The sequence below is a fragment of the Hylobates moloch genome, unplaced genomic scaffold (assembly GCF_009828535.3).
Source record: "Hylobates moloch isolate HMO894 unplaced genomic scaffold, HMol_V3 SCAFFOLD_9, whole genome shotgun sequence".
NCBI lineage: Eukaryota > Metazoa > Chordata > Mammalia > Primates > Hylobatidae > Hylobates > Hylobates moloch.
Window position 1 is genome coordinate 25355932 of NW_026652284.1, and position 10973 is coordinate 25366904.

Sequence of the window (10973 nt, forward strand, 5' to 3'; positions counted from 1 at the left end):
GAAGCATAACATATTCCTTCCGTGTTTGTTCCAATGCTTGTTGGGACTGTGCTACTGTTCTCCCCACCCACTTCACCCATTCCAGAGGTTTTTCAACACTATGGAGCAGGGCCAGCCCACCATGCCACAAATGACAGGCAAGGGCCAGTTCACTGGGTGGGCTGTTTTAGGGGTGGAATTAGGTCTTGGGAGTCACCTTATTATCCATCCTCCAAAGTTTGATGATTTTTTTTCTCCCAGGTAATTAAATGTGTATTTTGTGGACCTGGGCTTGGCTGGAATGCTCAGGAGTCCTGAAGATCCTTTTATAGCTTCCTTCTGTTGAACCATTAAGAAAAGATGGCAAAAGTCAACATAACTAGAGACCTCATCCGTAGGCAGATCAAGGTAAGCAGCCCAGACTTCTGAACCAGATCATGAGATCCTTTCTTTCCCACAGATTGATTTTACAGATGAAAAAACTGAAATCTACAGTCTGTGACTTGCCTAAAGTCACATAGCTAGTTAGTGGCAGACCCAGGACTAGAATCAACGTCTCTTTCTCTCCATCTTGTATTATCTAAGAACATGGATTTCATGGAGACTCTCTCCACATACTTGTGCCTGGGCTGCTGAGATTAATGCAGGCTGGCAAGGGAGGGGAGCTGTCAATGTGTTGTGCAGATACATACACATCCTTGTGTTGGGGAGGTGGTGCACAAGAGCAAATATAACTTCTTCATGTTGCTCCAGCTGCCAAGTTGTATATGTAAGAGATCCTGGGAGAGTATTAGTCCCAGTTCTGCTTGTATTCTCTTTGAGGCTCTCCTGTGCTAAAGCCTGTCCTCTGCAGTTTGTATGTAGAAGACACTCTGATACCTGTGAGATAAATGGATGACTGGGCAGTCAAGTTCAGTTAGTGAAGTGGCCCCAGGCTTTGTTAGAGAAACCCTCAGAAAAGGAGCCATAGAGGTTTAATGGAATACATTAAACCAAGGCATGATGTTCTCCAGCACTGGTAAGAATCCCCAGCTGGAGTCAGGAGCTTCATCTCACCACTACCCTAATTAACTAACTATAGGTCTTTAGTCATTTTACCTCCTGTGCCTCAGTTTTATGTTGTTAAATGATGATAATGGCTGTCCGCCTGTAGGCTGACCTTGAGAATGAAATCTGAATGAGCTTGAGAAAGTTCTTTGACAAGTTAAGTGCTAAAAAGTACTAAAAAAAAAATTTTTTTTTTTTTTTTTTTTTTTTTTGAGACAGAGTGTCGCTCTGTTGCCCAGGCTGGAGTGCAGTGGTGTGATCTCGGCTCACTGCAAACTCCACCTCCTGGGTTCAAGCGATTCTCTTGCCTCAGCCTCCCAAGTAGCTGGGACTACAGGCACCTGCCACCACGCCCAGCTAATTTTTTGTATTTTTAGTAGAGACGGGGTTTCACCGTGTTACTCAGGAGATCTTGATCTCCTGACCTCGTGATCCACCTGCATTGGCCTCCCAAAGTGCTGGGATTACAGGCATGGCCACCATGCCTGACCTAGAAAAATTTTTAACTACAAATTTTTAAAAATCAAGTGGCATGCAGCATAAGCTGTGGTCACCATTTAGAAGGATTGAGTATGTGCCTCTGCATCAGCCATGTACTTGGCATATTTGTATATTTTTCCCTGCATCCCTGAATCCTTTTATTTATCTTACTTTTATTTTTATTCTTTGAGATGGAGTTTTGCTCTTGTTGCCCAGGCTGGAGTGCAGTGGCATGATCTTGGCTCACTGCAACCTCCACCTCCCGAGTTTGAGTGATTCTCTTACCTCAGCCTCCCGAGTAGCTGGAATTACAGGCACGTGCCACCATGCCTGGCTAATTTTGTATTTTTAATAGAGATGGGGTTATACCATGTTGGCCAGGCTGGTCTTGAACTCCTGACCTCAGGTGATCTGCCCTCCTTGGCCTCCCAAAGTACTGGGATTACAGGCATGAGCCACCATGCCCAGCCCCTGAATCCTTTTAGCTTTGTCCATTTGTGGAAGTTTTTTGTGTGTGATTTCATTAGACTGGGTGGTCCTCAAAGACAGGGGCCATTTCCTAGAGGCACGGAATCAACAGGGGTTTTTTTTCCCTTTGTGTGCAATATGTGCCCTAAAGAAGATGCCCACCCTGTCCAAGCTAAATATGGAACTATTCCTTATTGTTGTTTCCAATTTTTCTTCTTTCCTTTTTAAAAATTTTTTGCTTTCTTAAAAAAAAAAACTGAACAGCACAACTTAGTGCTTAATTATATACTACTGTCTCCTATTCTTCTCTAATCCTTGCCCAAGAATAATACAAAGTCCTATAGGCCAGTTCCTTGTTGTCTTCTTTAGCTCCTGTGGTGCCCAGGAAAGGGCTGGATATGTAATAGGCACATAATAAATCATATTTAATTGAATCAATGAAAGCACGAATTTGTTTCTGTCCCCTAGGAGCGGGGTGCCCTGAGCTTTGAGCGGCGCTACCATGTCACTGACCCCTTTATCCGGCGGCTGGGCCTGGAAGCAGAGCTGCAGGTAAGAGATCCAGTTTGCACCCTAGATGCGGATGGCCTGCTGTCCATTCTCTGCCTGCAGAAATCCTCTTGGCCTTATCAAGGCATAAACAAGTGTTTCTCTGACAGTTACTTCTCCAGTAGACAACTAAATCTGAATCAAGATCAGCAATTGACATAGTCACGTATAAATTATTATTTTTTATTTTATTTTATTTTTGAGATGGAGTCTCACTCTGTCACCCAGTCTGGAGTGCAGTGGCGCGATCTCTGCTCACTGCAAGCTCCGCCTCCCGGGTTCACGCCATTCTCCTGCCTCAGCCTCCTGAGTAGCTGGGACTACAGGCGCCCGCCACCACACCCGGATAATTTTTTGTATTTTTAGTAGAGACGGGGTTTCACCATGTTAGCCAGGATGGTCTTGATCTCCTGACCTCGTGATCCGCCCACCTCGGCCTCCCACTGGGATTACAGGTGTGAGCCACTGTGCCTAGCCTTAAATTATTTTTTTGGACATATTATTTGCTTTGTGCTTTAAAAAAGTTTGTTCAATTCCATACCACTATTTTTACTATTGGCTTGGGCAGTGAATACAGATTCCTACCTATATACAGGAATATAGAATTTATAGTGTTTTCATATACATATACACATAATGTATACGTGCACACACACACAAACACACACACTTTCTTATTTTAGCATCAAAGCAATGCTGTAGGGATGTAGACTGAGAATAGGTATTTAAAAAAAAAAGACCAGCTCATGCCTGTATTCGCAGCACTTTGGGAGGTCAAGGAGGGTGGATCACTTAAGGTCAGGAGTTTGAGACCAGCCTGGCCAACATGGTGAAATCCCAACTCTACTAAAAATACAAAATTAGCAAGGCATGGTGGTGCATGCCTGTAATCCCAGCTATTCGGGAGGCTAAGGCACGAGAATTGCTTGAACCCAGGAGGCAGAAGTTGCAGTGAGCCAAGATAGTGCCACTGCACTCCATCCTGGACAACAAAGCGAGACTCTGTCTCAAAAAAGAAAAAAATAAAAGAAGGCCAGGCTCAGTGACGCATGTCTATGGTCCCGGCTATTTGGGAGGCTGAGACAGGATTGCTTGAGCCCAGGATTTCAAGTCCAGCCTGAGCAATATAGCAAGACCTCATCTCTAAAAATTAAAATAAAATAATAAAATGTTTAAAAAAATACAAAACCAAAAACCAAAACACTTGTTCAAGTTTGTCCTGTCCAGTCCATGGATAGGCCAGACCTTTGGTCCAGAAATTCAGCTTTTTCATTGTGTCTGACATAGAGACTCCACAATGTTAGTTCCATTCTCTTTTCTTCCTCAACATCATGTGTTTTGTGGGTCTTTGTTTTGTTTTGTTTTGTTTTGTTTTGTTTTTGGTAGAGTTGGGGTCTTGGTATGTTGCCCAAGCTGATCTCCAATTCCTTACCTCAAACAGGTCTCTCACCTTGGCCTCCCAAAGTGCTGGGAATTCAGGCGTGAGCCACCTCACCCAGCCAAGATCACATTTTGAATCTAATTTTTTTTTTTTGAAACAGTGTCTTGCATTGTTGCCCAGGCTGGAATGCAGTGGTGCCATCATGGCTCACTGCAGCCTCAACTTCCCGGGCTCAAGTGATCCTCCTGCCTCAGCCCCCTGAATAGCTGGGATTACAGATACATGCCACCATGCCCAGCTAATTTTTGTATTTTTTTGTAGAGACAGGGTTTCACCATGTTGCCCAGGCTGGTCTCAAACTCCTGAGCTCAAGCCATTCACCTGCCTCAACCACCCAAAGTGCTTGGATTGCAGGTGTGAGCTACTGTGCCTAGCCCACACTATAATCTTAAAAGAAATTAGTACTTGTTGAGTTTTGGCATAGTATCAAAGAAAGATATACACAGTTACCTGAAAAGGCTATTCAAATATTCCTTCCAATTCCAGCTTCTTTGTGAGGCTGGATTTCTTTCATATACTTCAACCAAAAATGACATTGCAATGGGCTGAATACAAAAGCAGATGAGAATCTACTGGTCTTCCATTAAACTAGACATTAAAGAAGTTTGCAAAAATGTAAAACAATGCCACTCTTCTCATTAAATTCTTTGCCTTGGAAAATATAGTTATTTCATTTAAAATGTGTTTTTTATTGTTGTTTTTTAGCGAATTAATAATATGCCAGCCTGGGCAACATAGCGAGACCTTGTCTCTACTAAACATTTTTTAAAAAATGAATTAGCCAAGCATGGTGGTGCATACTTGTCCCAACTATTTGGGAGGCTAAAATGGGAGAATCACTTGGGCCCAGGAGGTTAAGGCTGCAGTGAGCTGTGATTGTGCCACTGCACTCCAGCCTGGGTGACAGAGTGAGACCCTGTTAAAAAAAAAAAAAAAAAATGCCGGGCACAGTGGCTCAGGCCTGTAATCCCAGCACTTAGGGAGGCTGAGGTGGGCGGATCACCTGAGGTCAGGAGTTTGAGACCAGCCTGACCAACATGGAGAAAGCCCATCTCTATAAAAAAATACAAAAATCAGTCAGCCACGGTGGTGCATGCCTGTAATCCCAGCAACTTGGGAGGCTGAGGCAAGAGAATCGCTTGAACCCCAGAGGTGGAGGTTGCAGTGAGCCAAGATCTCGCCATTGCACTCCAGACCTGGGCAACAAGCACAAAACTCCATCTCAGAAAAAAAATATATTTTAATTTCTAATGTGATAAATATTGACAGATATCACCCATATAAACAAAAGCTCTTTGGGATCCTCAGTAATTTTTAATAGCGTAAAGGGGTCCTGAAACTGAAAATGTTAAGAACCACTGCTCTATAGAGCCATGGAATGGGATACCTGAATAATATCTCCTGGGGGAAAAGTAGGAGGAGCAAGAAAAGGGTCCAGGACCAAGAACCAAGGTGTTTCAGCATTTAGAGAGTACCTACTTTTCCTCTTCCTCTACCCACTGAAGACAGAAAGAATAGCCATAGAGGTCTGAGGAGAACGTGGTATCATGGTAGCCAAGGAGGAAAAAAAGCTCGAATGTGTTGATTTTTACAGTCTAACTCTCAAAAAGCCATCTGTTTTCCTCTTTCCTGGTTTGGAGTTGGAGGGAATACTATTTGTATTACCCCAAATAGTAATTAAAATACCTCTATAAGCAATATGAACTTGGAGAAGTCGTTTAACTTCTAAAGGCCATTTCTTCATCTGTAAAATAATGTCTCTTAGGTGTAAGTTAATTTATGTAAAGGACCTAGCACAGTGTCCAGTATATTGTATAAGTCCATGGCATACAACAAACCTTAGCTGCCATTATTGTTGTTATTTATGGAAAGCTCTTAAAGTTTCCTAAGACACCAGTCCCAAGATGCTGATTTGATGGCATCTAGCTATTTATAACTTCTTCAGTCATTTCCTTCCCTGTTTTATTTCCATCATTGTCACATATGAACCTCATGTTAGTCAATCAATAATAGGTTATCTTTGGCATTAAGAAAAGGTGATTAGTGGGAGGTAAGTGTTGGATAAGAGGGAAAATCAACAGTAAAAGCTCCTGCCTTTTGGTGGTTACTGGTTATGTTTTCTTTACGATCTGGGCAAAACATTTTTTCCTGGGTTTTCCAATTTTCTACTCTGTATGCTTTTGAAAAATGCAAAGGGAAGCTGAAAGAGAACTATTATGACATAGTGTCAAACATTTAGTAGATGCTCAATAAAAACCTGTTCGTGTGATTGGCTTTTTTGATTTTCCACATTTAGAGGTAGCTTTCATAACCTTATCCCCATTCAACCATGCAATTTCTCTAGCTTCCACCTTAATAATCTGGTCTGATTTTTACTTTTTGACTTTATAGTTTACATTTTATGTCCATTTAAAATTCAGACTTTAGCTAGTCTTGATATTTGTTACCCTTCCTGTATGTTGATAGAATTTGTACCTACAGAGCTGACTGTTTAAAAAGCCTCCAATTTAACTTGGGTTACTTTCTTTTTTTTTTTTTTTTTTTTTTTTGGCAACAGGGCCTCACTCTGTCGCCTAGGCTGTAGTGCAGTGGCCAATCTCGTCTCAGTGCAACCTCTGCCTCCTGGGCTAAAGCAATTCTCGTGCCTCAGCCTTCTGAGTAGCTGGGATTACAGGTGTATGCCATCACACCCAGCTAATTTTTTTATTTTGCTAGAGATGGAGTTTCGTCAGGTTGGCCAGGCTGGTCTCAAACTCCAGCTAATTTTTTTATTTTGCTAGAGATGGAGTTTCGCCAAGTTGGCCAGGCTGGTCTCAAACTCCAGTCCTCAAGTGATCCACTCACCTTATTTTTTAATAGGTCAACATTCATATGGTTCAAATTCAAAAGTTTAAAAAGTCATCTCCTCATTATTTTTCCCAGCTACCTAATCCACTTACATGGAATCAACTAATATAATGAGTTTCAGTATCCTTTCAGAGGAATTTTATGCGTAAAATTCTTACCTTTTCTCACAAATGTTAGCCTAACATATTTACTGTTTCAGTAAGAAAATCAACAACTTACTAAAAAAATAAGGTCTAAAACAATGAAGTATCTTTAAAAAGATACTTTCATAATTTTACCATATTAATACATAAGATATTTCTAATTTCTAATTCTTTCATGGTTCAGAGTGTTCTGCTGTGTATGTGGACCCATAATTTACTTAAATTATCCATACCAATAGACATGTAGATTACTTACAATTTTTTGCATGTACAAGGTCGTTCCTTACGACATCATTTGGCACATGCAGTTATATCCCTATCAGATGAATACCTGGGGTGGAATTTGTAGGTCAGAGGATATACGCATCTGTGATTTTGATAAATATTACCAAAATTGCCTTCCATGGTGTTTGTACCAACTTTTGCTCCTATCATACTCCTTCAGTCTTATATCAAACATAATGCTCAACAAATATTCTCTCTCAAACCCCAATGTGTTCATCATCATTTTGAGAATTTCACAGGCGAGGCATGGTGGCTCACTCCTGTAATCTCAGTACTTTGTGAGGCTGTGGCAGGCGGATCACTTGAGCTCAGAAGTTCGAGACCAGCCTGGGCAACATGGCAAGACCTCTGCCTCTATACCATCAAAAATGAAAACATGAAAAAAGAGAGATTTCACAGATGAGTGCAGAATGATAGGCCAGAGAGATGACAGATTGGCTTTCAAGATACTTTTTTTTTTTAAATTTTTTAGGTTGTTTTTGTGTGTGTGTGTGTGTGTGTGTGTGTGTGTGTGTGTGTGTTTTGAGACGGAGTTTTGCCCTGTCACCTAGGCTGGAGTGCAGTGGCGCGATCTTGGCTCACTGCAACCTCCGCCTCCCAGGTTCAAGCGATTCTCCTGCCCCAGCCTCCCAAGTAGCTGGGACTACAGGTGCATGCCACCACACCCAGCTAATTTTTGTATTTTTAGTAGAGATGGGGTTTCACTATGTTGGCCAGGCTGGTCTTGAACTCCTGACCTCAGGTGGTCCACCCTCCTCAGCCTCCCAAAGTGCTGGGATTACAGGCATAAGCCACTGTGCCCAGCCCAAGGTACTTTTTTAAATTAAAAATATAGGCTGGGTACAGTGGCTCATGCCTGTAAATCCCAACACCTTGGAAGGCTGAGATGAGAGGATGGCGAGTCCAGAAAGGAGTTCAAGACCAGCCTGGGTAACATAAGGAGGCCCTGTTTCTCCAAAAAAAAAATCAGCCGGGTGTGGAGGCACATGCCTATAGTCCCAGCTACTTGGGAGGCTGAAGCAGTAGGATCGCTTGAGCCCAGGAGGTTGAGGCTGCAGTGAGCCATGATCACACCACTGCACTCCAACTTGGGCAACAGAGTGGGACTGCCTCAAAAAAAAAGTACAAAACAGTAAATATGTTAGGCTAACATATGAGTGTGGCAAGAGAGAAAAGAGAATACTCAGTTCAAGAGAACAATTAGTCACAAAGTCCAAGTGGAAGAGGGATGAGAAATGAGGTTGGTGAGGTAAGTGTGGATGGGCTGTTCATAATGAAGGATGTTGTAGGCTACATGGAAGACTATGGACAATGGAGAGTCATTGAATGGTTTTGACCATAAGAGCAACATGATCAGAGTTTTTTTTTTTTTTTTTTTTTGAGATGGAATTGCTCTGTCACCCAGGCTGGAGTGCAGTGGTGCAATCTCGGCTTACTGCAACCTCTGCCTCCCAGGTTCAAGGAATTCTGCCTCAGCCTCCTGAGTAGCTGGGACTACAGGTGTGCACCACCACTCCTGGCTAATTTTTGTATTTTTAGTAGAGACGACGTTTCACCATATTGGCCAGGCTGGTCTCGAACGCCTGACCTTGTGATCCGCCCGCCTCAGCCTCCCAAAGTGGTGGGATTACAGGCATGAGCCACCGCGCCCGGCCTTTTTTGTTGCCGTTGTTGTTGTTGTTTTTGAGACAGAGTCTTGCTCTGTCACCCAGGCTGGAGTGCAGTGATGCGATCATGGCTCACAATAGCCTTGACCTTCTGGGCTTTGGGTGATCCTCCTACCTCAGCCTCCTGAGTAGCTGGGACTACAGACATGCACCACTATGCCCAGCTAGTTAGAAACAGGGTTTTACCGTGTTGCCCAGGCTGGTTTTGAACCCCTAGGCTCATGTAGTCCACCCACTTGGCCTCTCAAAGTGCTGGGATTACAGACATGAGCCACCATGCCTGGGCAGAGTTATGCTTTTTAAAAAATTAATGTTGGCTTCAAAATGAAGAATAGATTGCAGGAGTTTAAACTGGAGACAGGCAGAACCAGTTAAGAGGTTATGACAGTGATTCAGGAAGAGGTGATGGGTTACCTGAACTAAAATAACAGTAATTTGGATGGAGAGAAGTCAGTGGATTTGAGAGACATTTAAGAGGTATAATTAGGGCAAGTGCTGTAATCCCAGCACTTTGGGGGGCCAAGGCAGGCGGATTACTTGAGCTCAGGAGTTGGAGACCAGCCTGGCTAACACGGTGAAACCCCGTCTCTACTAAAAATACAAAAATTAGCCAGGGGTGGTGACACACCCCTGTGGTCCCAGCTACTTGGGAGCCTGAGGCACAACAATCGCTTGAGCCTGGGAGGACGTGGAGGTTGCAGTGAGCCAAGATTGTGCCACTGCACTCCAGCCTGGGCAACAGAGCGACTCTCCCTCAAAAAATTAAAAATTAAAATAATAAAACAGCCTAGGCAACAGAGTAAGATCCTATCTCAAAAATAAACAAACAAACAAAACAGATGTTGCCAAATTCTTCACCATGGGAGTTGCACCATTTTGTCTTTCCACTAGCAATGCATGAATGTGCCTGTTTCTCCATAACTCATCAGTAGACTATGTGGTTGAGCTTTTGAATTTTTTTTTTATCATTCTAACTAGTGAAAAGTGTCTCAGTATAGTTTTAAGTTACATTTCTCTTATGAATGAAGTTTAATATATATTCCACATGCTTGAGGGCCATTTTAATATAATTTTTGCCAATTTTGGTGTAACAGGGAGGATAAGAATTGATATATGCGGCCGGGCGCAGTGGCTCACGCCTGTAATCCCAGCACTTTGGGAGGCCGAGGTGGGCGGATCACGAGGTCAGGAGGTCGAGACCATCCTGGCTAACACGGTGAAACCCCGTCTCTACTAAAAATACAAAAAATTAGCCGGGCGAGGTGGCGGGCGCCTGTAGTCCCAGCTACTCGGGAGGCTGAGGCAGGAGAATGGCGTGAACCCCGGGGGGCGGAGCCTGCAGTGAGCCGAGATTGCGCCACTGCACTCCAGCCTGGGTGAAAGAGCGAGACTCTGTCTCAAAAAAAAAAAAAAAAAAAAAAAAAAAAAGAATTGATATATGCACCTGCATGGTTTTTGTAAACAGAGGCAAGCACAGGATGGATAAGGAGAAACTAATGCAATTGGTCACTCCAGCGGGTGGGAGGTATAAGGTAGAAGGGTAGAGAAAGGTGAGTAACTCTTCTGTGGACCTTTTTGTAGTTTTTACTTTTATTTATTTTATTTTTATTTTGAGACAGAGCCTGTCTCTGTTGCCCAGGCTGGAGTGCAGTGACGTGATCTTGGCTCACTGCAACCTCCGCCTCCTGGGTTCAAGCAATTCATGTGCCTCAACCTCCTGAGTAGCTGGGATGACAGGCATCTGCCACCATGCCCAGCTAATTTTTGTATTTTGAGTAGAGACAAGGTTTCACCATGTTTGCTAGGCTGGTCTCAAATTCCTGGCCTCAAGTGACCTGCCTGCCACAGCCTCCCAAGATGTTGGGATTACAGGTGCGAGCCACCATGCCTGTTTACTTTTAGAACCATGTTGAGACTTTATGTTTTCAAAAAGTAAAATTAAATCAACAAAGTTGGGAAGTGGGATGCCAACTAACTCATGTAATTTACTTTTTGTATTTTATGTTATGTTGTTATGTTATGTTAATGTTATGTTATGTTATGTTATGTTATGTTATGTTATGTTAT

At 43.0% G+C, this 10973-nt stretch overlaps 1 protein-coding gene across 2 annotated transcripts in view; it reads left to right on the plus strand.

The window, feature by feature from the left end:
• Window positions 1-238: 238 nt before the first annotated feature.
• The window catches only part of WDTC1 (WD and tetratricopeptide repeats 1), a 56478-nt gene continuing 45743 nt past the window's right edge, over window positions 239-10973 (plus strand). For both annotated transcript variants that reach the window (XM_032759451.2, XM_058444255.1), the window contains exons 1-2: window positions 239-387; window positions 2443-2526. In XM_032759451.2, the coding sequence (XP_032615342.1) occupies window positions 340-387; window positions 2443-2526 (132 nt within the window). In that variant the 5' untranslated portion in view covers window positions 239-339. The remainder of the gene's footprint in view (window positions 388-2442; window positions 2527-10973) is intronic.